The sequence below is a fragment of the Aulonocara stuartgranti genome (genome assembly GCF_965226115.1).
Source record: "Aulonocara stuartgranti genome assembly, chromosome: 17".
NCBI lineage: Eukaryota > Metazoa > Chordata > Actinopteri > Cichliformes > Cichlidae > Aulonocara > Aulonocara stuartgranti.
This window is the reverse complement of record NC_138953.1, coordinates 29,441,378-29,463,612: the sequence shown is the minus strand read 5'-3', so window position 1 is coordinate 29,463,612 and position 22,235 is coordinate 29,441,378. Positions and strand designations below refer to the sequence as shown.

Below are 22,235 nucleotides of genomic sequence, written 5' to 3'. Positions count from 1 at the left end.
GTCCTGTTTCTGTCCAGTGTGCGGTAAGACCAAAGCGGATATAGTGTTCTTGGTGGATGAGTCGTCGAGCATTGGCACTGACAACTTTAGGAAGATGAAAGACTTCATATTTCGAGTGGCTACATACTTCCCCGTAATTGGTTCACAGGGCACGCAGGTTAGTTGCTCAGTAAAAACGTTTCTTTGTACTGTGCTGAAGATAAAACTTTCAGGTGTTTAATTTTATCACTTTGGCTGTGAGTCTGTTTAGACAATTACAAATTGGACTCGATTGCAGTTTTTGAGTCATAATAGCTGCCCGGAAGGTGAGTCTCATGTGCAGGCTTAGACCATTAGCAGTAACATAATGTGCTCTTCTCCACCAAATGGGCTGAATCAGACTCAAACATTGGCAGAAAGGAGACACATGGCATAATGCCATTTTTTTGTCAGCCAAGGAGGCAAGCACAAGCAAATATATAGTTCTTATGATCTTTGTTTTGAAGAATGAAGTTTCATCACAGTCAGCTGTGATCTAAAAATCCTTTATATTGCTGTTATGATGATGTGCATTTTCTCACTCTCTCAATCTTCTTTCAGATAGCTGTGGTTCATTACAGCGATGAGCCTCGCATTGAATTCCGCCTTAATGACTTCAAAGACAGAAACTCTGTGCTCAGGGCTCTCAGAGCGCTGCGTTATGGAGGGGGCAACACCAAAACCGGTTGGTGATACTCACACAGATGTGCACCATGCTTTGTCTCATTTTGCCAGCTATCTTCAGTGGGCCAGGAGCCTCTTTTACTATTTCCTGTATTGAAAACCATAGCCTTTTTAACAGGTGTCACACTGTTCTGTTACCAAACACCTGCACACTGACTGCTGATGTAGTTAGTATCATATGAGATGATCTTTTATTGTGCATGGGCAAATTGAATTTTGTGTAAAAAAAAGAAAGAAAGAAAAGTTGTTGAATCAGTGAGATGATACAAGAATTCATATGGTCCAGGACCACAAATAATAACATGGCTGAAGAATCTCATTACAGTGCTGGAAAACTAGCAAACATAATCCACCAGAATTTAACCAAAAGTCATATTACTTTCTCTTAAAACTTATTTTTTGTTGTTTTTGTTCTTTTGTTCCTCAGGAAAAGGCATCAGCTATGTTCTGCAAGAACTGTTCCAGGAGGCTCATGGGATGAGGCAGGATGTACCCCATGTTCTGGTTTTGTTTACAGATGGCAAGGCCCAAGACAATGTGGTGCCACCCTCCAGAATTGCCCGCGCCTTGGGTGAGTTATAATATAAACTGTTCAAAACACGTGAACGGATTTTTCACTCATTAAAAGTTTAAACTAAAATATTCAGTTATCATGTTACGATTGTGTCTCTGTAGGGGTCAGCGTCCTGGCAGTTGGAGTTTCGAATGCAGATCGTGAAGAACTGAATAAAATTGCAGCTCCCACCAGCTACAAAAACATCTTCTATTCACCAACTTTTGATGATTTTCCCTCCGTGGAGAGAGAATTTATCAGAAGCCTCTGTAGCGACGAACTCATCACAGAGTTCAAACTGCAAGATGAGGTGAGGTAAAAAAAATAAGGCAAAGGTATTGCTTGTCTGTCTGTAAGAAACTAAAACAAATAAATGACTGTAAATGTAGAAAATCTTTGTTCATAAGCGATACATACAAGTATGCGTTGTAGGAGATTTTGTTGTATTGGGACAGCTTTTATACTGTGCCTGTAAAGTGAACATACTTGCACGTGTAGGTGGATCTTCTAAAACACCTGTGGAGCCTATTATTTGTGTCTAATGACCATGTATTACACAGAGGTCCATCCAGTTAATTTTAAATTTGCACACAAAGGCTCTGCAGGTGAGAAAACGTCACCATTCTTTACTTGACGTCAGACCGGAGGACGTAACTGCAGACTCAGCCCATTTCTGATGATGTGTTTTGAGAGGCTGGTTTTTCATAAAAGACAATAGACCTGTCCACATAGATCCTCAGCAGTTGGCTCCACTGTCCCCCGTCTTCACACACCTTGATAATAAATAAAGCCTCTGTGAATGCTGCTGATTTGAGCTTCGCATTCAATAATGAAACTCAAAATTTCTTTTCTAAAAATGAGTAGGTGTGGTAGAAACGTCATAGATTTCCTGGTGCAATCAGTAGGAAAAAACGGAGCTCTGCAGTGTTCAAGCAGTTGATTTTTTTCCTTTTGTTGTTTACTTGTTGTCGGGCCAGCACCTGCCCCTCTTTTGTTGTGGATGTACATGTATTTTTCTTGTTCATATCCTGAGGACATGAGCAATCTTGCGGTGTGGTAGCCGAGAACAATCAACTGCACATTGTAAGGAAAAAATAAGCAGGTGATTTTTGATTTTAGAAGAAAGGAGGCAAAGACAGACACACCTGTTTTGTTTTGTTTTTGTTTTTTTAGGTGCAGCAGATAAACAGCTTCAAATTTCTCTGAATCAATATCACAGATAGAACTTTCCAAGTCACTAAGTCACTTATAGCGACGAGCATAAAAAAGTGTCCTAACTGGGAAATTCAGCAACTGGCACTACATGTGGTGCCTCTGCTGCTTAACCAATTAACTTTGAAGTTTCTTTCTTCAGGCCACAAGACTACACGTGTGAAGCTCTGAGATCCCCCCCCCCCCCCCCCTTCACTGCAAACAGTAGCTTTACTTTTATGACTCAAATAGTGAATAATTCATTCAGAATTTTTGGTAGCACAAACAGACTACATCTCAAATTTGTTATACAACCTTGTGTTGCATAATAAGAATTCAAATTATTCTTGACGAGCAAATTCAAAGAAGCTTTGTAGTGAGCCTTCTCTGCTTCTGTAGTCTACTTAAAAGTCAGTTGAATAGTTTGTAATGCATTCATTTTTTTTCATTTTCAGGGTGCTCAGCTAGACACCCCCACTGATGACCCAGAGGAGATGCTTAAGCCCGAGGGTCCATGCCTAACTCAGTGCATGAAGGTTTGTTTGATTCTTTCTCCTGCAAAGTTATAATCGTGAGTTGTTAAACCTTGTTATTCTGCAGTGATTAATCATATGAATTTTCTGTTTTTTCAGGGCCAAAAAGGGGAAAAGGTGAGTTACTGTATTTGACTCAGGCAAAACTGATGCATTTTTTCCTGTAACATTTCATAAACTTATTTCTTTATTTTTTGATAATCTTTTATTCTTTCAGGGAGACAGTTTGGGTCTTGGTCTGGTATGTTTGTTCTTACTTTATGTCGCCTTTTAAATAATACGCTTAAACTTTATTCTCCCTTCTATTCAGTTTTTCACTGGCCCCGCTTCTGCCTTGTATATTCAGATACACTTTTTTACTTATCATCAACCAAACCTTTAAAAAATAACAATTATTAATGTTGTTGTAGAGATTCAGACAAAGCCCTGGAGAGTTTGATCCTTTCACATCTTCAAAAGGAGAAAAAGGAGAAAGGGTAAGCATCAGCACATACAGCATATGTTAATTGTATGTGCATGAATATATGTACATAAATAATAATAAGGTTGTTTGTGCACATTACACATAAATGCCTTAGTTATTATTTGTTGTCTTCAACATCTGCCCTTTATTACCTTATACTAGCACATGCAGTATGAGTGACAAAAAGCAAAATAGTTTTAGCAACAAGAGTTGCATGTAAACAAAACATGAATTAAGATGTTTGTAGAGCATTTCAGCTTCAAAAGTATGTGAAACCTCGTCTTTTAAACCATTTGCATTAAATTAGTTCCCGTGTACTGTCTTCTTTGAATTCAGTATATACAATTAGTGTTATGTTTAAATGCTGTATCGAAACCACTAACAGTGCAGTAGTATTTGTGTCCCTCTGCAATTTGTTATTTAATATATATATATTTTTTTATTAATATTTTTATTTTCAGGACTGACTCTAATGTCTTAATTTGACAGGGACTTCCTGGAACTGACGGTGTTCCTGGTTTGCCAGGTCGCCCAGGAAGAACTGGACCACCGGGTTCTGCTGGCCAACGGGTACCTAAAGTCATATGAAAATGATTTTACAGCAGTATAAGCAGTCCTGTGCAAAGAGTGTATGCACAGCTCTCTTGAGGTCCAAGCATTTCAGTCAGGTTGTGGTCTGAACTTCGACAGGACGTACGGAGATGGCCTCACATTTGATCTACTTATTGCAAGGAGCAAAGTTATCCCCCCTCCACCACCGTGCTTGACAGTTGGCATGAGGTGTTTGTGCTGATATGCTGTGTTTAATTTGTTGTGCAGTGCATCATAGGTCTGCATATAGTGCTACAAGAACGTTCCTTTTCTCACGCTTGTATATCCATATAGAACAGAATTTCACACTTATCTGATCTGAACCTGAAAATATGATTACTTTCTAAATTTCCAGGGCCCTACAGGTGTTCCAGGTGACATGGTGAGAACAAAATATCTGTAAAAAAAAATAGATTGATTAATTGTGTCATCTATATTCTTTGGAGACTGTAAAGGATTTTTGAAACAGTCTTTTCATGGTAGGGTCCACCTGGGCTCCCTGGTCCAAAGGGACAGAGAGGAGAGAGAGTAAGTGTAATCCATGCATTTAATTTTGCTTTCTATTCATGAGACAGATGTTTATGCACTTTTAAGATTTGTATGCTGCAACAACAATGAACAGAGTCTTTTTTTTTTTTGCCTTCCTCTCAGGGAGAGCCGGGATACGTCATAGCTGGTACAGATGCAAATTTTGTGCCCGGACGAAAAGGAGAGCCAGGCTCCTCAGTGAGTTTTCGAGAAGGCAAAAAAAATAAAATAAAAAATTTCCCCAAAAAACAAACAAATAAACAAGTAGTTTTTGAAAGGTAATCTTTAAGGCATTTTAAGATACTTTTAACTGCATGTTACAGGGTCCCCCAGGACCTCCCAGTCTTCCAGGGGTCAATGGAGCTCCAGGTCTGCCTGGTCAGCCAGGATCACCGGGGCCACCAGGAATAGCTGTCAAGGTAACGTAAATTCAAGGGAAGCAAAGAAAAAAAAGGGCATTGTAATTACACCCCACCTTTTTTTAATTCATGATGTTTTATATTGCCTGTCACTGCACATCACATAATGTCAAGACAGCTTGGAGTATTTAGTATGAAGAGTCACAAAGATGTTTTGACAGCACAGTCCAACAAAGCTGCTTCTACTGTTTGCACTTCGCAGGGAGATCCCGGAGAGCCGGGTACAAAAGTAAGTATGAAGGCTGTCTTCTTGTCGTTTTATACATTTGCTCAAAAAAACCCCCCGAATCCCTACTTTTAATTTACTTTCATAAATGTTGTATATCAGCCTATTTTCAAACCGCTTGGTTATTTTGTTATATAATATGTCTTGTTGTGTTTGCATATCTTATAATATTTCATTTATTTTTGAAAGGGCTTACGTGGGAAGCAGGGCGTGAAAGGAGACAAAGGAGAGCCGGGAAAAGATGTAAGCACATAGCTGATAAAATGATAGTGTTCGGGCAGCTTAGTTAAGAAAAAAATAAAACAGAATTTGAGACGTTTCTGTGCCCGCTTTGTCTCTCACATCGCAAACTGACACATGTGCAAACTGCTGCAGGGCATTGCAGGTTTGCCTGGTCCCATTGGTGTTGATGGGGGACCAGGACTGCCAGGCCAGAAAGGAGAAAAGGTAATTTTGAATTACAGCTTTTGTGCTTATAAAGACCCTAAGTGCATAATTACTAAAAATACTTTATTGTTTGTAATATTTATTTTTTCTTGCAGGGTGAGGAGGGAGTTGGCATACAAGGTGTTCAAGGTCCTCATGGAGAGAAAGGAGAGAAGGTACCTTACAGCAGACATGAAGGACACAGAGTTTAGTCATCAGCTTGACTTTGGAGAATAGTCTGCACTGCATTAAAGACTGGATTATTTGTGTGTTTGTTTTACTTTTGTCATGCAGGGAGATATTGGATTAGCAGGACCAGTTGGCCCAAAGGTACCAAAATATACATTTTTAAACTCAGATTTTTGCTAATATTCTAAAGTAATCTAAACCCCCCTTATTGTTAAAACTTTATTGTGGGTTCACATGTTTCTTCACTTTGTCTTTTAAGGGTGAGCGTGGAGAGCAGGGCATCCAGGGAATCATTGGACCTCGGGTGTGCACTTTATCACCAACTGAATAGTCACATATGACTACCCTGCATGTTTTATACTTAAATGCATATAAATGAATTGCACTTCCTTCTAATAAAATGAAGCAGATTTATCACAGATAAAAGTGAAGACTGCACAACAATCATTGATGAATTAATTTAAAGCAAGTGATTTATTTATACCCGCAGGGGAAAAAAGGAATGAAAGGGGAGCCAGGAGACAAGGTGAGTTCATTCACATATAAATTCTTTCTGCTTTACAATTATCATGCATATGAATGTGAAGATTCATTTTAGATTAACAAGAATAAGGCTGCTTACAAAAAAAGTGTGCGTTAACATTTTCTTTCTTCTTTAGGGAGACCAAGGAGAGGTGGGACCAATAGGACCACAAGGACCCCCAGTGAGTGAGGATTGCATCTTATACAATGTGGCATCAGATTTATTAGTAATAATGATAATAATAATAATAAAAGTTTAATTATACAACGCTTTTCAAAACACAGTCACAGTTTAAAGATAAATAAATACAGTTCAACATACAGACACATAGTGACACATTCATTTCAACAGACACACTTTTATACACACAAAAAATATAAACTGTGGCCCATAATAATTGCGGAAAGCTAACTTATAGAAATGAGTTTTCGTCATTTTTTAAAAGCAAACCAATCATCCTGATAAGCTAAGAAAGGCTTTTCTGAAACCTCATTAGCGTGATTGGCTCTTGTTTTAAGGTAAGAGCATGGAACAATTAAGAGACCTCGATGAGATGATCTACGAAGTGATAAGTTGAGCAGACACATATATAGTTTATGTCAGAGATCTAAAAGTTTAAAGGTTTTAAGAGGTTTAAAAGAAAAGAGAAAATCTTTATTGTCAGACAAAGACTGAATTATCCTGCTACTACTTTTTGAGGAGTATGGATGAGACTTTCAAACCTAAGAACACTGCACCAACTTTCAAGCATGGTGGTAGCAGCATCATGCTCTGGGGTTGTTTTGTTGCCAGTGGTGCTGGTATATTGCACAAGTAATGGAATAATAAATAAGGACTGTCTCCAAACACAAACACTGTAATGTCCTTTCCAAAGTCCCGACCTCAACCCTTTTGAAAATTTGTAGACTATGCTTAGTCAGGAAATGCCAGAAAACCAACCAGTTTAAATGAATCCTACAAATTCTGCCAAGAGGACCCCAGCCAGAATTATCCTGGCGGGATTTGTGATCAGTTGTCGATGGCTACCTAAAGCATCCCGTCAAACTGCAACTTGCTGAGACACATTTAACCAAATATCAGTATATTAGAATATGCATATATTTGAACCTGTATGTACACCTTCGACTCTGTGGGGATTAGAGAAGATCGAAATAAATTGGAACAGATGTTAAAAGAATTTATCAAAAGCTATAAAGAAATCTAAAAAACAAGGGAGGGGCAAATGCAGTGTTTTTATTTTGCACCAGCTCTGAAAACTAAAAGACTAGCTTTAAACCTATTAATAACTTTTGCTAATGTCTCCAAGCAGACATTTAGATTGATGAATGAACAAATGAGGAAGTCATTTTGTTCTGGGTTTGGAAGATTACACTCTATCAGAGATGGTTATGATTGCATACATCCACGAGCCAAATTGTCAAACCTCAGTGGGTATGTTTTGCAAATGGGTCGTTTTTTTCTGCTTCAGTGATTTTTAATTTGAAGCAGCATAATCTTTTGGAAGAGATTGCTACCGGAAAAACTGTCATCATGAGGGCCATCTTCCTGTGTTTTGTAGTACGCTTTGTAGTCATTCAACAAGATTAGTTTTTATGATAAAAAGAAGAAATTGGTTTTGATTTGTTGGGAACAAAAATAAACAGCTTTTATCAGAGAGGCTTGGAGTTAACGGTCACAACGGAAGTGGCACTGACAGTTCACCTTCACATTTCTAGGGGCCTGCAGGACCGATGGGATTAAAGGGAGATGAAGGTCCAAGAGGACCTGCTGGAGACCCGGCGAAGGGTGTAAGAAAACCATTTCATATATTTCAACCTAGTATATAGAGGTTTTGCTATTAAACTGTCTTTTCCCTGTCACAACAGGTAATTGGTCCAGCTGGGAAAAAGGGGGCCAGGGTAAGTTACCAGTATGTGAGCTTTTTCCAGAACTTTTGCTGATCTGTTTCTATTTTCACCACTGAATTTTCCAATCAGTGTATACTACATCAACATTCTTCCAAAACATTGTTTTCAGCTAAATTACAGACTTCAAATATGTCAAATAGCCTTAAATGTCCTTGAAGAAATGCTTAACCTGTTGGGTTCTGGGGAAGGAGGTGATGGATATTCCAGCTGTCATAGGACATCAAGGGTATGGTCTGGATAGTTCTCAAGTCAATCATCGGGCACTATATATTCTTAATTACATAAGGAAAAGTTAAGAAAGGTGCTTTTAAAGTCACAGCATCCATAATCTACACCTTTATCATATGAGATTCCCCCATAGTGTTACTAACCGGCCTTTCCAGGCGATTCCTTTTACAGTTTGACTGGCTGACATCTGAAAAGGGAAACTGGTGTCTTTCTCACCATCTACCATATGCTAACTTCAGCCTACCTGATCAAAAGCTGTGGGATATAAAGCACACAAAAGAGAAAAAGCATGTCACCAGCAGTCGGTGCAGCTAGCTACCTGTATAATTCCATCTCAGCCTTCATTTTTGCCATCTTCTTATACATGTTTCACATTCAGGCAGGCACCTGACTGGTAATTGGATGAACCCTGTGTCTCATTGCACTTAAAGAAAACGTTACATGTTGGTGGAACTGCAGTCATCAAGGAGCAGACGCCAACATTTTGGGGGTTCATTCATTACCTACACTCAGCATCTTACTTTTAGTAAAATCAGACAGTTTTTGTCTGTTTGATTTGAAATACTCCTTCCTTCCTGAGACATTTTTGGACAGTCCAGGGGTTAGCTGGCTAGCAGGATTTTAACAATCCTTTATAGATTTAGAATTCTGAGTTTGAGCTAATAAATTCTGGACAGTGGTACAGGATCCCTTTTTGTAAGCCTAACCTCTATAAACTTTCATTTGTCCCTCTGTCAGTTTAACAGATACAGATCAGCAATAGGGAGGCTGTGATATAGATTAGCTTTCTTTTAATTAGATCTATGCTTACTAGTTACTAATGGTTGTGGTTTTTGATGTACCCATCATCTATTCCAGGGTTGCTTTTCTTTTATGGGAAACAATGAAGTAATCATACTAGTTGCTAACCACGTGTTTCAAACCTGTGAGATAATAACAGATAAGAACCTAATATAGAAGTCATGCTGTGGTAGTTGCAGTCAGCTGTGAAACCTGGATGATTTAATTTTGTTCTTTTTCAGCTGCGTACAAAGAGACGTTGCAAACTCTGTGTAAAGTGCAATTATAACAACTTTTTCTGTTGGTACGAGCTGCTCGTCTGCAGTTAAGGCATTTAAGATTAAAATAAGGAAATTACTATTAGTTCCAGGTAAAGGTTTTATCATTGAGTAAAAGGATTTAAACTACTGAAACTATGGGTGCTGTAACACCTTTTTTAATTTCTTCTCAACCAGACTAAGCTGTGTGCACGTATTTATCTTAAGTGAGTTAAAATAAATCAGCCAGAGGTGAGTAATTGAAAACATTGTTAATTAATTGGTGTATTTTTGCAGACTCAATCTCATGGACCCCCAATTAAAAATTTTCTCTCATTAGCTTTTTCAGGGAGACTGAATGCTCTGTTGGATGGCACATAATTAATGACAGTCCACAGGGTCCATTTAGAGTGGAGAGAGGTTTAGCCTTCTCTTATCAATTGATGTACATGTGCTCATGTATGTGTTCTCTCAGGGGGACATCGGTCCAGTTGGTTCTACAGGCCCTCAGGGAATAAAGGGAGAACAAGGAGACAAGGGAGAAAAGGTTGTTATGGAGAGATATTGTCCATCATGGTCATTTCAATTTTATTATTGCAGGATTAGAGCAAATAGAATAACTGAATATCATTTTATGGTACGGTTATGGTTTGTTTTGATATGTGCAGGGTAGTCCTGGTTTTGGGATTCCAGGACAGCAGGGGCAAAAGGGAGAAAATGGAGAAAGGGTGAGTCATTTGATTCTTTAACGCTGTTGCCATCCTGGAATCATAAAGCAGGAAATTGCTGTGTGTTGTTGTTGTTAGATGTTTTATTAGTTTCATTGTTTACAGGGAAATGTTGGTTTATCAGGAAAACCAGGACAAAAGGTGAGTCATCACTGGTTACATTAAGTTCTTCTCATGAATTATTTTTTCTGTAAACAATGGGTCAAAATACTACATGCAAGGTGAAAACAAGCAGTAGTATTCAAGAACACATAGACTATAAACACATACATTAATTTTGTATTTTTGGATTGACACCTTTGCTTAATTTTAGTTTTTCTTCTATACTTTTTCACTAATTTCCAGTAATAGGAGGCAGATGTGAAAAAAAAAATCCACACAATCATTCTATGCAGTCTGCTGCATTTGGGAAATTTGCACAGTACGTTGCTACAAGTGAAAACAGAGGTTTTGTTGGTGGGCTATTCAGTGTCATGTAGGGGTCTACCTGAAATTATGTATGATTTGTTGCGTTTGTCCACGATCTTTTTTTTGTGAGCACTTCGCAACACCTGGCTTTTCCACATGCTTAACACAAGTGTTTGGCAAATCTTGCCAGATAAATCCATGCCTAGACATAAACATAGACAAGGCATAGACATGTTAAAAATATTTTTTTATGGCCAAAAATTCTTTTTGGTTTTAGAAGTTTACTAAATGTTAATTTCAGTTAAAGTTTAAAACACTTAATTGAACCACTTGAATAACGTTTGAATTACGCCATATTACTAAACAGGGCAAAACAGCGTGTGAGCACAATCCCCAAATAGTACTCATAGGGTGACTTTACAGGTGATTTACAAACATTGTGCTCCTTTTCTAAACACAGTCAGTTAATTTCATTATCAAGTACAAAAAATGGGCTAAATATAGTCTCAATATCGGTGCAATTCTCAGCAAATTGTGTGTTGCAAATCAATTTGTGTACTGATTTAAATATGCTTCTACTTATAATTTACGACTTGAGAAAGGAAGTCCCAGAAATGGAGCAGGATCACTTCCTAAAGTCAGCCCACCTCTTAGATGCAATCTTGCCACTGCACTCTTTGTAAATACAGACAATACCGTTTTTTGTTTGTTTTTTTTACATCAAAACCCAAATTGAGCTGGCCGTTAATATGTTGTACAATTCTACAACAGATTTGTATTAAACAATTAAAAACCCCAATTATTTATTTTTAAAGCATACTTTTTTTTTTGCTGACATTGTAAATCAGAGGTCATGTCTTTGCTCAGGGGAAAGATGGCTCTAAAGGTGAAAAAGGGAGCATTGGATTACCTGGCAATCCTGGAGAACCGGGATTAAGAGGTAAAGATGTAAGTAAATCCTGAGTGGCCGTTACAGCAACTATGAGTTTTGTTTGTATGGTAGGTACAGTGGAGTTCAGATTTAGTTTGATAAACAGGTCTATTCAGAAACAATGGTGTCAGAAAAATGCTAACAGTGTGAAAAATTTAACTAATGGACCAGAAAAAATGTAATTATTTTATCTCTTCCCTTTTGTTCACACGTATATTGTGAATGTTAGCACATTTGGCTAAATATTTCCTACTGCTTAGATTTATTGTTTAATTTGTGTGTAGGGTGCACCTGGAGCTATAGTAGAACCGGGAATGAAGGTAAAGTCTATTTGTTTGTTACGTGACTGTTTTGTTGACCAGCGCTTGGACTTTTAAACATGTTGCTTTTGAAGATAAGTTATTTTTAAAATGATTTAACATCCCTATAATCATCCCCAGCGTCACATATTACCTCCACGGAGTCATTTAATTTGTTTTCGCAGGGTGAACAAGGACCAGCTGGAGAGCCTGGTGAAAGAGGAATCAGGGTATTTGTTCAACAGTTGTAAAGTTCAAATAAGAAAAAAGGAAAAACAATACTTCCCACAAAATTTAGAAAGTAACTTCAAAATGTATTTTGACAAAATCTGAAAATGCGACAAACCAGTATGTAGTATACCGAATGTGTAGTTACAATGCTGGCCAGGCTTTAAATCTGACACTTTTATTTGTGAAACATGAGTCAAGGGCTAAATTCTTCCATTTCTTTCTACTTGTTGATCAGGGTCCATTGGGATTACCAGGAAAACCAGGTGACACTGGAGAAAAAGGTGACCCTGGCAAGCCTGGCCCACCTGTAAGTTCTTTGCCATGATAATTAAACTTCAGTCAGCACAACTGTGGTCAAAAGAAGATTGTTGTTTGAAGCTGTCTTACATTACTCATTAAGTGAGAAACAGCATTAAAAGGAAGAGCTGCGGTAAAGGTGGGTTGCAAAGGGGCTTGGGGGTATGCAGCAGCTGTGCCCCTGCTGAAGCAGCTGAAACACTTCACTGTGTAGAAGGTGGCGAACTGAACCAGCTGATCTGGGCTTGACTTTGTGGCCTTCCTGAGTTAATGCTATGCTTTATTAAATGTACACTTTTAAGAAGATCCACTTATAGGATCCTCATCTTTCTGCTTAGTATGTGTGTACAGATCAGTAGCTTTATACTGTACTATAACTAACTGTAATAATTCAACTGAAATTGCAAAACTTTAACATTACCTGAGATTTCTTTTCTGTTTTGAAGGGTGCCGATGGCAGAAAAGGTGACAAAGGAGAGGCGGTAAGTTTGTATCCACCATCTCTCCCTCCCTCTCTCTCATCAGTGAACATGTTTGGTTTTTTTCTCCTGGCTGCCTGCCTTCTGATTATTCTTCTGTGTCAGTCACTGTTTCATATCTTCTCAATCTGCTATCCTCCTGTGTCATTCCCTTTTGATAAGTTAAGTAATTAACTTTGTTTTTTGTGTGTTTACCATCCTTCATTGCACCAAACTATTTTTCCTTTGTCTTGCAAATATTGGATTTGTTTAGAACTATGACGTTGTAGATTTTAACTGTGTTTTGTCTGTCTTCTTTTCATTGTGCTGTCATCGTCATAAAGGGAAAGCCTGGACCTCCGGGAACACAAGTAAACAAATCTCTATAATTACTTGATCAGTTCAACCATGTTTGACAGAGGCGCTTGTTAAAGCACAGCTTGTAAAAAGCCTCATTCCTCCATGAGACCTTATGTCTGTTTCCAATCAACTGAAACTGTGTTTGTTAACAATTTAACTGTCATTTTATTCAATCAGACTGGTTCAGACAACATACTGACCAGAGTAATTAAGGTAATTTGAAGAATAGCACATTACAACTTTAAATTCATTCAGTTAAGGAAGAATTAAAGGTTTTTGCCCTTTCCTTCTTATCAGGGCGATCCTGGAGAGCCAGGTCAGCCAGGTTTGCGAGGAGAAATGGGCCCGCCTGGGCCACAAGTGAGTATTTTCACCATATGAAGTAACCAACAGGATGTGATACGCAGTGCAGTGAGAAAGTCTTTTCGACTTCCTGTTTTCTTAATGTTTGCATATTTGTCACATTAACATGTTACAAATCATCAAACCAATTTTAATATAAGATGACCTGAGTAAAAACAAGTCTGTTTTTAAAAGACGATTTTTTTTTTATCAAGGGGAAAAAAAGCTATCCGAACATATATGAAAAAGTTAACTGCCCCCACATTTTTTGAACATTGAGTTCAGTTTCACTAGCCACACCCAGGAGCTCAAAAATCACGCCATGACAACAAACGAAGAGAAACAGGATATCTGATATCTATCGGTCGGGAAAGCCATTTCTAAGTGTTTGGTACTCAAGTGAACCACGACGAGAACCATTATCCACAAATGGAGAAAACTTGTAACAGTGGTGAACCTTCACATGAGAGGCTGGAAACTCAAAATGAAGCGAAGAGCCCATCAACAACTCATCCAGGAGATCACAACTGAACTCAGAACAACATCTTAAGAGCTGCAGCCTTTGCTTTTCTCAGTTAAAGTTCACGATTCAGTGCCAAAAAGAGGACAAAGTCTCGTCTCACATTTGCCAAAAATGTGAGATATTACATTTTTGTAAAATGTAAATATAAATGTAAATATTACCCGATGAGACTAAAGCAGAACCTTTTGGAAGGTTTGAGTACTTTTACATCTGTTGTAAAATCTCACATTAAAGCAACACAGCCGTTCATTAAAAACAACCAACCGACAAACACACCAACAACAAAAATGATGGTGGTAGTGATGGTTAACAGATGTTTTGCTACTTAAGGACCTGGACGCCTTGCTGTAACTGATGGAGCCGTGAATTCTGAGACCAGAAAACCCTAAAGGAGAATGTCCAACCATCAGTTCACACCCTGAAGCTCAAACACGAGGTTTTGCAGTGGCCAAGTCAAAATCTGGGAATAATCAGAACATTTTGGCATTATCCTTGAAATGCATTGTGCCTTTCCTGCTTGAAAATCCTAAAATCTAACTGAATTAAAACAACTGTGGAAAGAAGAGTGGACCAAACTTTCCTTCACAGCGATGTGAAACACTCATTGCCAGTTACGTCAAACTCTTGATCACAGTTCTTGCTTCTAATGTTGGCATAACCAACATTTCTTCATTGGTTTTAGAGGAAACAACTTTTTGACAAGGGGCCAGGTTAGTTTGGATAACTTTTTGGATCTGTTTTTAATCATCGTTTAATAACTGCATTATGTATTTACTCAGGTTATTTTTGTCTAATATTAACATTTGTTTGATGATCTGAAACATGAAAGTGTGGCAGATATGCAAAAAAGAAGAAACCAGGAAGAGGGCAGTATACAGCACTATATCATTCATGCTAATGACCGTTAATTCTGTTTTTTTTGTACTTATTATTATTTTTTAGAAGTACTAAGCAGCCATTAATTTATGGACAGCCAAAAATCAAGCCCATTAACTTTTACCTTTCAGGACACAAAACTGATCATTAATCTAACTTGGTTAATCTGTTTAAAGGGGCATCCACACAGGAAGTGATCCTAAATTCATTTACGCTATTCTTATCTATTTCTTTTTTTTAAAATCAAAAGTAATATATTTTTCTTGAATGTCTTGAAACATCGTAATGTGTCTGTCCAGGGTCCAGAGGGGAAACCTGGATTACCAGGACAGTCTCTGGTATGCATGTGCATAATTCTAAATTGCACTTACTGTGGTTCTGTTTCTTTTTGTTTAATTACAAAGGTGTGTTTAATGTAACTGTTTGCCTTGCAGGGTGATTCTGGAAGAGATGGATTAGATGGCTTACCAGGAAAACCAGGAATGAAGGTTATAAAAATGTTTTATTGAAATTGCACATTCAAATATTTTGAAAATTTCCATGTAAATGGCATCGCGTGCACTATATTGACAAAAAGTATTAGGCCACAGATCTTCATCTCTGAAATGAGATCTTTTCATTCCCACTGCCACCAAGCCATGCCATATGCCTTTACAAAACTCGGTGTTTTCCTGTAGCAGGGTCTCATTATTGCTGCAGGGCAGTTTTGGAAATTTCTTTAAATAGTATCATTGCAAACATCACGTAGACCATGTAAAGTTACAGAGCAGGGGTCATGGAGTGCCAAGGCGCATAGTGCCTAAAGGTCACCAATACTTAATAAAAACTGTGCGCCAGGAGCTTCATGGCATGAGTTTCCATGGCTAGGTGTAATGTGTAAGTGGCCCAGTATATTTATACATATAGGGTATGCATGTAAGAGTTTGCTCACAAGGTGTCTTATGGTAACCGTAGGGTGACCAGGGACAGAAAGGAGAGCCTGGTCCGGTGAGTGGATGAATTTTTATGGAACTTAAATTCTTGTCATTACCGTATATGGTTTACTGCCCTATTAATATTAGCATAAAACAAGTTATCACTGAGTTACAGTGTATTATCTCACTTAACAAAAAAGAATAATGAAAAGAAAAGCTAAGATGCAGTCATGATTTTCAGTCTTTATGTTCCGTATATCAACTTTATGTGTGCTTATATAGACACCTAAGCTTTTAGCATGTCAGCAGCTATTTTGCATTGCTGTGGAGTGTTTTACTGCCTCAGTGATAATTTGTCCAGTTTGTAATAACATTTGTCATTTTAATTTGCTGATATTTGCAAAAGGAGACTTTTTTTCTATGCTTGTAAACAGAAAGGAGAAAAAGGAGATCAAGGCGGGGTTGGGATTGCTGGGATGCCTGGCTTACCGGGGACTCCTGTGAGTTTCACTCCGGCAAAACCATTATCATCCATTTTTTATACACTTTTAATGGTGACAGTCTTTAGTCATTCAAGGCAATATAACAAAATATATTCTTGCGTCAGGTGTGTAATTAGTGGGAGCCACATGTTTATCCACGATAATGATCAATCTCCTTTTTCATTTCCTCTTCTCTACAGGGGAGACCTGGCATTGATGGGAAGAGGGGCCTGCCAGGAAAAGATGTGAGAAACATTTGACAATTATACCACTTTGCTATTAGATATCACCTGGATTACTGTTTTATCCAATTTGCACATTTGTTTGCCGTTTTCTAGCTCTTTTTAGATGAAATTACTTTTTTTTCACAGGGAGAAAGAGGACTCAAAGGAGATGACGGCAAGAAGGTTCTTAGATTTGCTGCAGCAATCAAAACATTTATGAAGCTTTTATTCTCCATTTACTTGTGTTAACTTCACTCTTCATTCCAGGGGGACAAGGGAGATGCGGGTGCTGATGTAAGTGTATTCACATTTATGAAGGAAAACACAACTTAGTGATGAAGTTGAGGCTGTAACTGGATGATGCTGTTTGTTTCCTGCAGGGTAAAGATGGTAGTAAGGGTGAACCAGGGCTTCCAGGTTTGCCTGGGAGGCAGGTGCTTGTCACTCCTGAGGTAAACATGATGCAAAATGACTTCATTTTTGGTGACTTGTTTATGACTACACCTGTAATCACCATTGGTTTGACAAATTCCTCATTTATGCTGGGTGTTGATTCAGAAAAACATCACACAGTTTGACTTAATATCCATTTATCCCTTCTCAGGGTGCTACCATTGATGAAATCCGACAAGCATTCCCAATGCCAATGGGTCCTCCAGGACCTACTGTGAGTTTGATGCTTGTGCACATGTTTCTGCATATGTATAGCTTTCTTAAAAAATGGCACATCATCTCTGCTGTTGCATGGCATAATTCACTTGTCGCCTGCATGAAATCTAAGTCATCATGCAGTGATGACTACAGTGCTTATTTTTATTGTGGGCTACAATGAGAACAGATATGGTGAGCTTGATGTCATGCATTGTAGATGCATGTTCAAATGTCCTGCTCCTCTGTTTCTGTGTGTTTAGGGTTCTCCAGGATTGAAGGTAAGGTGGTAATGGTGCTTATATTGAGGCTGAGTTCTTAAAAAAACCCCTGAAATATAGCCTTGGTTGCTGATTTGTCTTGTTTTGCAGGGTGATAAAGGAGAAAAAGGCCTGAAAGGAGAAAAGGTAATGCTCATTTGACTTATACATCAGAAACATGGGAATGGAAATTACATTATGCTGACTGCATTTATTTTCATGTTTCTGCAGGGTGACGCTGGAGCTCCAGGAAAATCTCTTGAGATGAAGGTTGAATAAAGGATATAATAATTTCTTCTGTGGCATACATGTTCTCATTTTACATTATTAAGTATCTGAACAACGTATTTTCACTCGACTTTAGGACATTGAGACAATGTTTGAAGCCTACGGTATAAAGGTGAGCTCTTTGCACCACATTGTATAAATATGCAATAGTGTAATAAAAGTAGAGTTCAGCTGTCTAAATAAAAGCTTTTTTCAGCTTCCTTTGCTGAAGGCTTTGATTGACAGGTTGCTGCAGGATGGCATAGAGGAGCTGCTTCATGTGCTCAGCAACTCCAAGAAAACAAAAGAAAACACAGAAAGGCACAACTCCAACGTCATCACTGACTACAAAGTACGTAGACTATTTTTAGACTGTATACTGTATGTTTACATTTCTTGTTTCCAATACCTCAAACTTTTCAAAACGACTACTACTGCTATTCATTTTATATTTTCTCGATAGAGTTCGGAGAAATTTGACATCACCAGCAGACCTTTGTCAAAAGCGGACACTTTTGAGGACACTGATGTAGACGGCCAGCCTCCTGAATCTTTCTTTGTTGTACGTAACCTCAGCCTAATCTAAAGAGAATGCTTGGGAACAATAATGAATCTATTAACCTACCACATATTTTAGTGGGTACACCTGTTCGACTTCTCATTAACGCAAATATCTAATCAGCCAATCGTATGGCAACGAAACACTGCATGTTCAAGATGATCTACTGAATTCAACATGAGCTTGATTTTGAATGTGTTATGGCTGTTGATGCCAGACGGGCTGGTCTGAGTATTTCAGAAACTGATAATCTGCTGGGAATTTCCTACACAACCATCGACTTACAGAGAAGGGTAAAAAAAAAGGGAAAATATCTAGCGAGCAGCACTTCTGTGAATGAAAAATGGCTTGTCGATGCCAGAGATCCAAGGAGAAAGGTCACGTTTTGAGTTGATAGGAAGGCAACAGTAACCCAAATAACCACTTGTTTCAACCAAAGTATGCAGACTAGCATCTCTGAATGCACATCAAAACAGGTACCACTCCTGTCAGCTAAGTATAGGAAACTGTAGGCTACAATTCTCATGGACTCACCACAATTGGAGAAGTGGAGGTTTGAAAAACACTGCCTGAGTCTTTCCTGTGATGTTTCTACTTTGACATTCGGATGATAGGGTCAAAATTTGATGTAAACTGCGTAAAAGCATGGATCCATCCTGTAATCCTGTAATGGTGTGGGGAATATCTTGTAGGCACACTTTAAGGCCCTTAGTACCAACTCAGCATTGTTTAAATGCACAGCCCAACTCAACATTGCTGCTGACCCTTTATGACCATAATGTACCCATCTTCTGATGGCTGATTCAAGAAAGATAACACATCATGCAACAAAGCTCAAATCATCTCACTGTAGCCTACAAATTTGCAGTAATTATGTGTTGTTATCATGTCAGTGTGGTCCAAAATCTCTGAGAACTGTTTGCAGCAGCTTGGCGAGTCCATGCTTCATCGAACAATGTACAGCTCATGTTCTGAATATTTATTGTTCTACTAACAGTCCTTGATATTTATTGTTTAAGGTTCTGTGTAATCTTGAGTTTTTCAGCCGTCTCATACCTTTGTGCATTTGCATTTTATTTGAGCTTGTGTGGCTTTAAATGTTTTCACCATGATCCTGGAGAAATGAAACTGTGTTTGATATAGTTTATCACCAGTTGTCACTAATATGTATTTTTTTTACTTCTCTCACTGAAGGACCCTTTAAATGAAACTGCAGAGGATCCAACTTTATGGACCGTCAACACGCTGAATGGAGAACTGGAGCATGACACGATTGAGGCCAATTTAAAGGAGACAGTAGACAGTACTGGAACTTCCTTTAAAGTTAATCTGACTGTAGTCAATTCTACTTCCAATTATACAATGACCAATGAGGTAAGGCTGTCACATTTCATATTTAGGCACTTTTAGATGGAAGAAAGACAGAGTGTAAACTTTCAGTGCCATTTTTCTTTTTTATATTTTCTATTATTCCCTTTATTTAAAGAAATAAAATGCAAATAAACTTCATAATAATTCCTAAAAAAGTCATAAAAGTAATTAATATATATCTAACATTCACATAATATTTCATAAAATGCTTTGTAAACTCTAATGATGTACATGTCATACTTTAAAAATCTAAACAATCCTACATTACAAAATATTGGTGTTATTTATATTCGGATTGCATTTAAAGTTAAAATTTGTCTGTAAGATGTTTTCAGGGTTACCTCAATCTGTAATGGAGACTGTTCTCCTCACTCAGGAGGACTCACTGAAGAAGAATTCAGGACAAAAGAAGAAGAACAGGGAACGTGGGAAAGTAAAGCTACCATAACTGTCTTATTGAGGGTTGGGTTTTAGATAGAGGATGGAAAATGGGATACTTCTCCATCAGTTTACAATGAATGCATATTACCAAAGGACCATACAGGTGTTTGATGTTTTAGCTTATCTCTTCTACTTAGCATACACATCAGCTTTTACTAAATGGATGCTTCTGTTTTGATGTTTATGCTAATTTTAAGTGATTTGGACTCTCAGTTGTGATATTACTGCACAGTAATGTAGATTTGGGAAAGTGCACTTGTAGCACCAGTGAAACAGGGAATCTAAATATGGAAAATTCTTTAACGTTTACATTTTATTGAGAATGATGTGAGTTTTATTCTTTAATTTTAAGGGCTGCTCTAAGTTATGGTAACAAAGTTAAAGGCATGAAAGAAGTTAATATGAGTCACGTCTAGGGTGCCACAAAAATACCTGAAAGCTGATATTTGTGTCTCTGTTATCAACTGATAATGTGTTCTTTAAATATGCATTGATTATAGTTTGAAGAATCCCTTAAAATATATTTGTCACTAGTGGTTAGTATACACTGCCCAGCCAAAATAAAGTTGCAAAGTCTAATATTTTGTTGGATCCACGTTTATCTTTGATGACAGCATTGCCAAGATATTGTTTCGATAAGCTTATGCAGCATTATGTGTTGTCGTTCAGCGTTGCATTAATTTTTCTCTAAGATCTTGGATTCAGTCTTCCCCAGCACATCCCAGAAATTCTCAGTGGGGTTAAGTTCTTGACTCTGTGGTGGTCAGTTCATGTGTAAAATAATGTCTCATGTGCCCTGAGCCGCTCTTTAACAATCTGAGCCCGATGATTCCTGACACTGATATCTTAGAGCAGCGGTTCCCAATCGTTTTTGTACCATCGACCAGTTTAACACTGGACAATTTTTCAGTCACTGTATATTATACCAAGCGAATGTGGAGGGTGTGAATCTCGCGATGAACCTCTTAATTTAAGTATGATTCTTAATCTCTTTCTTTCTTTTGTTTGGCATTCTGAGATCCCTCTGGTGACTCATCTTTGGCTCTTTCTTCCTGTTCAAAGAAGTTCTCCAGTGACATTTGTTTTTGGGTCACTGGGTTTTCAGACTTTGTGATGCATGGAAAAAGATTTAAGTGCAAGAGTAAGGTTTGGGTGAAAGTGTCATTTTTTGGAAAAATAAAATACCCGAAACTCTATCTATCCATCCATCCATCCATCCATTCATTCTCTGCCGCTTATAACTTTCAGGGTCACGAAGGGGGGGAGGAAGCCAGAGTACTGGAGAGAACAAATTTATTCTTTCTTTGGAGCCCAGTGCAAAATAGTCCTCGGCCTGGTGATCTGGACCTCAGTTTTGGAATATCCCTGGGATAAGTTCATTCTTTCGGCACATAATGGTGGTCAACCATGATCTGACCAAGTGAAGCAACCCAAGGTCAAAAGGAAATGTTCTTACTTTGACTATGATTTGATTTCACCAATCGATCTCCAATTCTCTCACTGATCGCATTACGTCCTCGAAGATGATGGCACACCACTATCCTTTTAATAATGTGTTAGTTAAGTTATTTTTAAAAGTTTCACCTGTCTCCTTAGTTGTTTTCTTTCTCGACGCAGGTCTTTTCCCCGACTGTGGGAAATCATCACGTCTTCTGCTTTGACAAGCTACTCACTGCATCAGTTAGGGTTAAATAAACTCTTGCCATTCATCATATGAGCCTTAGTTTAATCCATGTTTTGCGGGGGATGCAGTGTATATGTGTCTATATATATTTAAATCACATGCGTAGTGTATCATATTTTAAAATGCCAGATCTAGCAAATATGATTCAAATTAAAACTCATATTTGCAAATTACTATTTCATTAAATTTTATAAAAATTGTCACAAGGTTAAAAAAAACACAAATTTTGAGTTTTCTAGTAATTATCTCATGGTTCAGTCTTTAAAGGGATATACACATAAATCGGATGGGCTGAAATATGTAAACATCAGGTATGGTCCTATAAATACCATAAACAGCTCTAAACTGTTTGGTAAAACTAGATTTCATGTTTTTTAATCATCCTAATTTAACGGGATTTTTATTCATTTTTGATA

General features: G+C 37.9%; 1 protein-coding gene across 11 annotated transcripts in view; it reads left to right on the top strand.

Annotated features, from left to right (window-relative positions):
• The window catches only part of col7a1l (collagen type VII alpha 1-like), a 79,189-nt gene that overhangs the window by 27,222 nt on the left and 29,732 nt on the right, over positions 1-22,235 (top strand). For 8 of the 11 annotated variants that reach the window (XM_082509981.1, XM_082509982.1, XM_082509986.1 and 5 more), the window contains exons 22-72: positions 18-157; positions 580-703; positions 1,130-1,273; positions 1,378-1,565; positions 2,902-2,982; positions 3,079-3,096; positions 3,197-3,220; positions 3,390-3,455; positions 3,932-4,012; positions 4,389-4,415; positions 4,517-4,561; positions 4,685-4,759; positions 4,885-4,980; positions 5,183-5,209; positions 5,396-5,449; positions 5,582-5,653; positions 5,749-5,808; positions 5,927-5,962; positions 6,081-6,125; positions 6,312-6,347; positions 6,481-6,525; positions 8,060-8,131; positions 8,210-8,242; positions 9,992-10,063; positions 10,185-10,244; positions 10,350-10,385; positions 11,520-11,600; positions 11,868-11,903; positions 12,068-12,112; positions 12,349-12,420; positions 12,857-12,892; positions 13,213-13,239; positions 13,406-13,441; positions 13,526-13,588; positions 15,269-15,307; positions 15,404-15,457; positions 15,924-15,956; positions 16,318-16,383; positions 16,566-16,610; positions 16,737-16,772; positions 16,857-16,883; positions 16,970-17,041; positions 17,194-17,256; positions 17,501-17,518; positions 17,609-17,644; positions 17,729-17,767; positions 17,862-17,897; positions 17,982-18,116; positions 18,228-18,326; positions 19,518-19,697; positions 20,020-20,127. In XM_082509981.1, coding sequence (XP_082366107.1) covers positions 18-157; positions 580-703; positions 1,130-1,273; positions 1,378-1,565; positions 2,902-2,982; positions 3,079-3,096; positions 3,197-3,220; positions 3,390-3,455; positions 3,932-4,012; positions 4,389-4,415; positions 4,517-4,561; positions 4,685-4,759; positions 4,885-4,980; positions 5,183-5,209; positions 5,396-5,449; positions 5,582-5,653; positions 5,749-5,808; positions 5,927-5,962; positions 6,081-6,125; positions 6,312-6,347; positions 6,481-6,525; positions 8,060-8,131; positions 8,210-8,242; positions 9,992-10,063; positions 10,185-10,244; positions 10,350-10,385; positions 11,520-11,600; positions 11,868-11,903; positions 12,068-12,112; positions 12,349-12,420; positions 12,857-12,892; positions 13,213-13,239; positions 13,406-13,441; positions 13,526-13,588; positions 15,269-15,307; positions 15,404-15,457; positions 15,924-15,956; positions 16,318-16,383; positions 16,566-16,610; positions 16,737-16,772; positions 16,857-16,883; positions 16,970-17,041; positions 17,194-17,256; positions 17,501-17,518; positions 17,609-17,644; positions 17,729-17,767; positions 17,862-17,897; positions 17,982-18,116; positions 18,228-18,326; positions 19,518-19,697; positions 20,020-20,127 — 3,239 coding nt within the window. The remainder of the gene's footprint in view (positions 1-17; positions 158-579; positions 704-1,129; positions 1,274-1,377; positions 1,566-2,901; positions 2,983-3,078; positions 3,097-3,196; positions 3,221-3,389; positions 3,456-3,931; positions 4,013-4,388; positions 4,416-4,516; positions 4,562-4,684; positions 4,760-4,884; positions 4,981-5,182; positions 5,210-5,395; positions 5,450-5,581; positions 5,654-5,748; positions 5,809-5,926; positions 5,963-6,080; positions 6,126-6,311; positions 6,348-6,480; positions 6,526-8,059; positions 8,132-8,209; positions 8,243-9,991; positions 10,064-10,184; positions 10,245-10,349; positions 10,386-11,519; positions 11,601-11,867; positions 11,904-12,067; positions 12,113-12,348; positions 12,421-12,856; positions 12,893-13,212; positions 13,240-13,405; positions 13,442-13,525; positions 13,589-15,268; positions 15,308-15,403; positions 15,458-15,923; positions 15,957-16,317; positions 16,384-16,565; positions 16,611-16,736; positions 16,773-16,856; positions 16,884-16,969; positions 17,042-17,193; positions 17,257-17,500; positions 17,519-17,608; positions 17,645-17,728; positions 17,768-17,861; positions 17,898-17,981; positions 18,117-18,227; positions 18,327-19,517; positions 19,698-20,019; positions 20,128-22,235) is intronic. The other 3 variants (XM_082509985.1, XM_082509983.1, XM_082509988.1) reach the window with 3 other exon arrangements.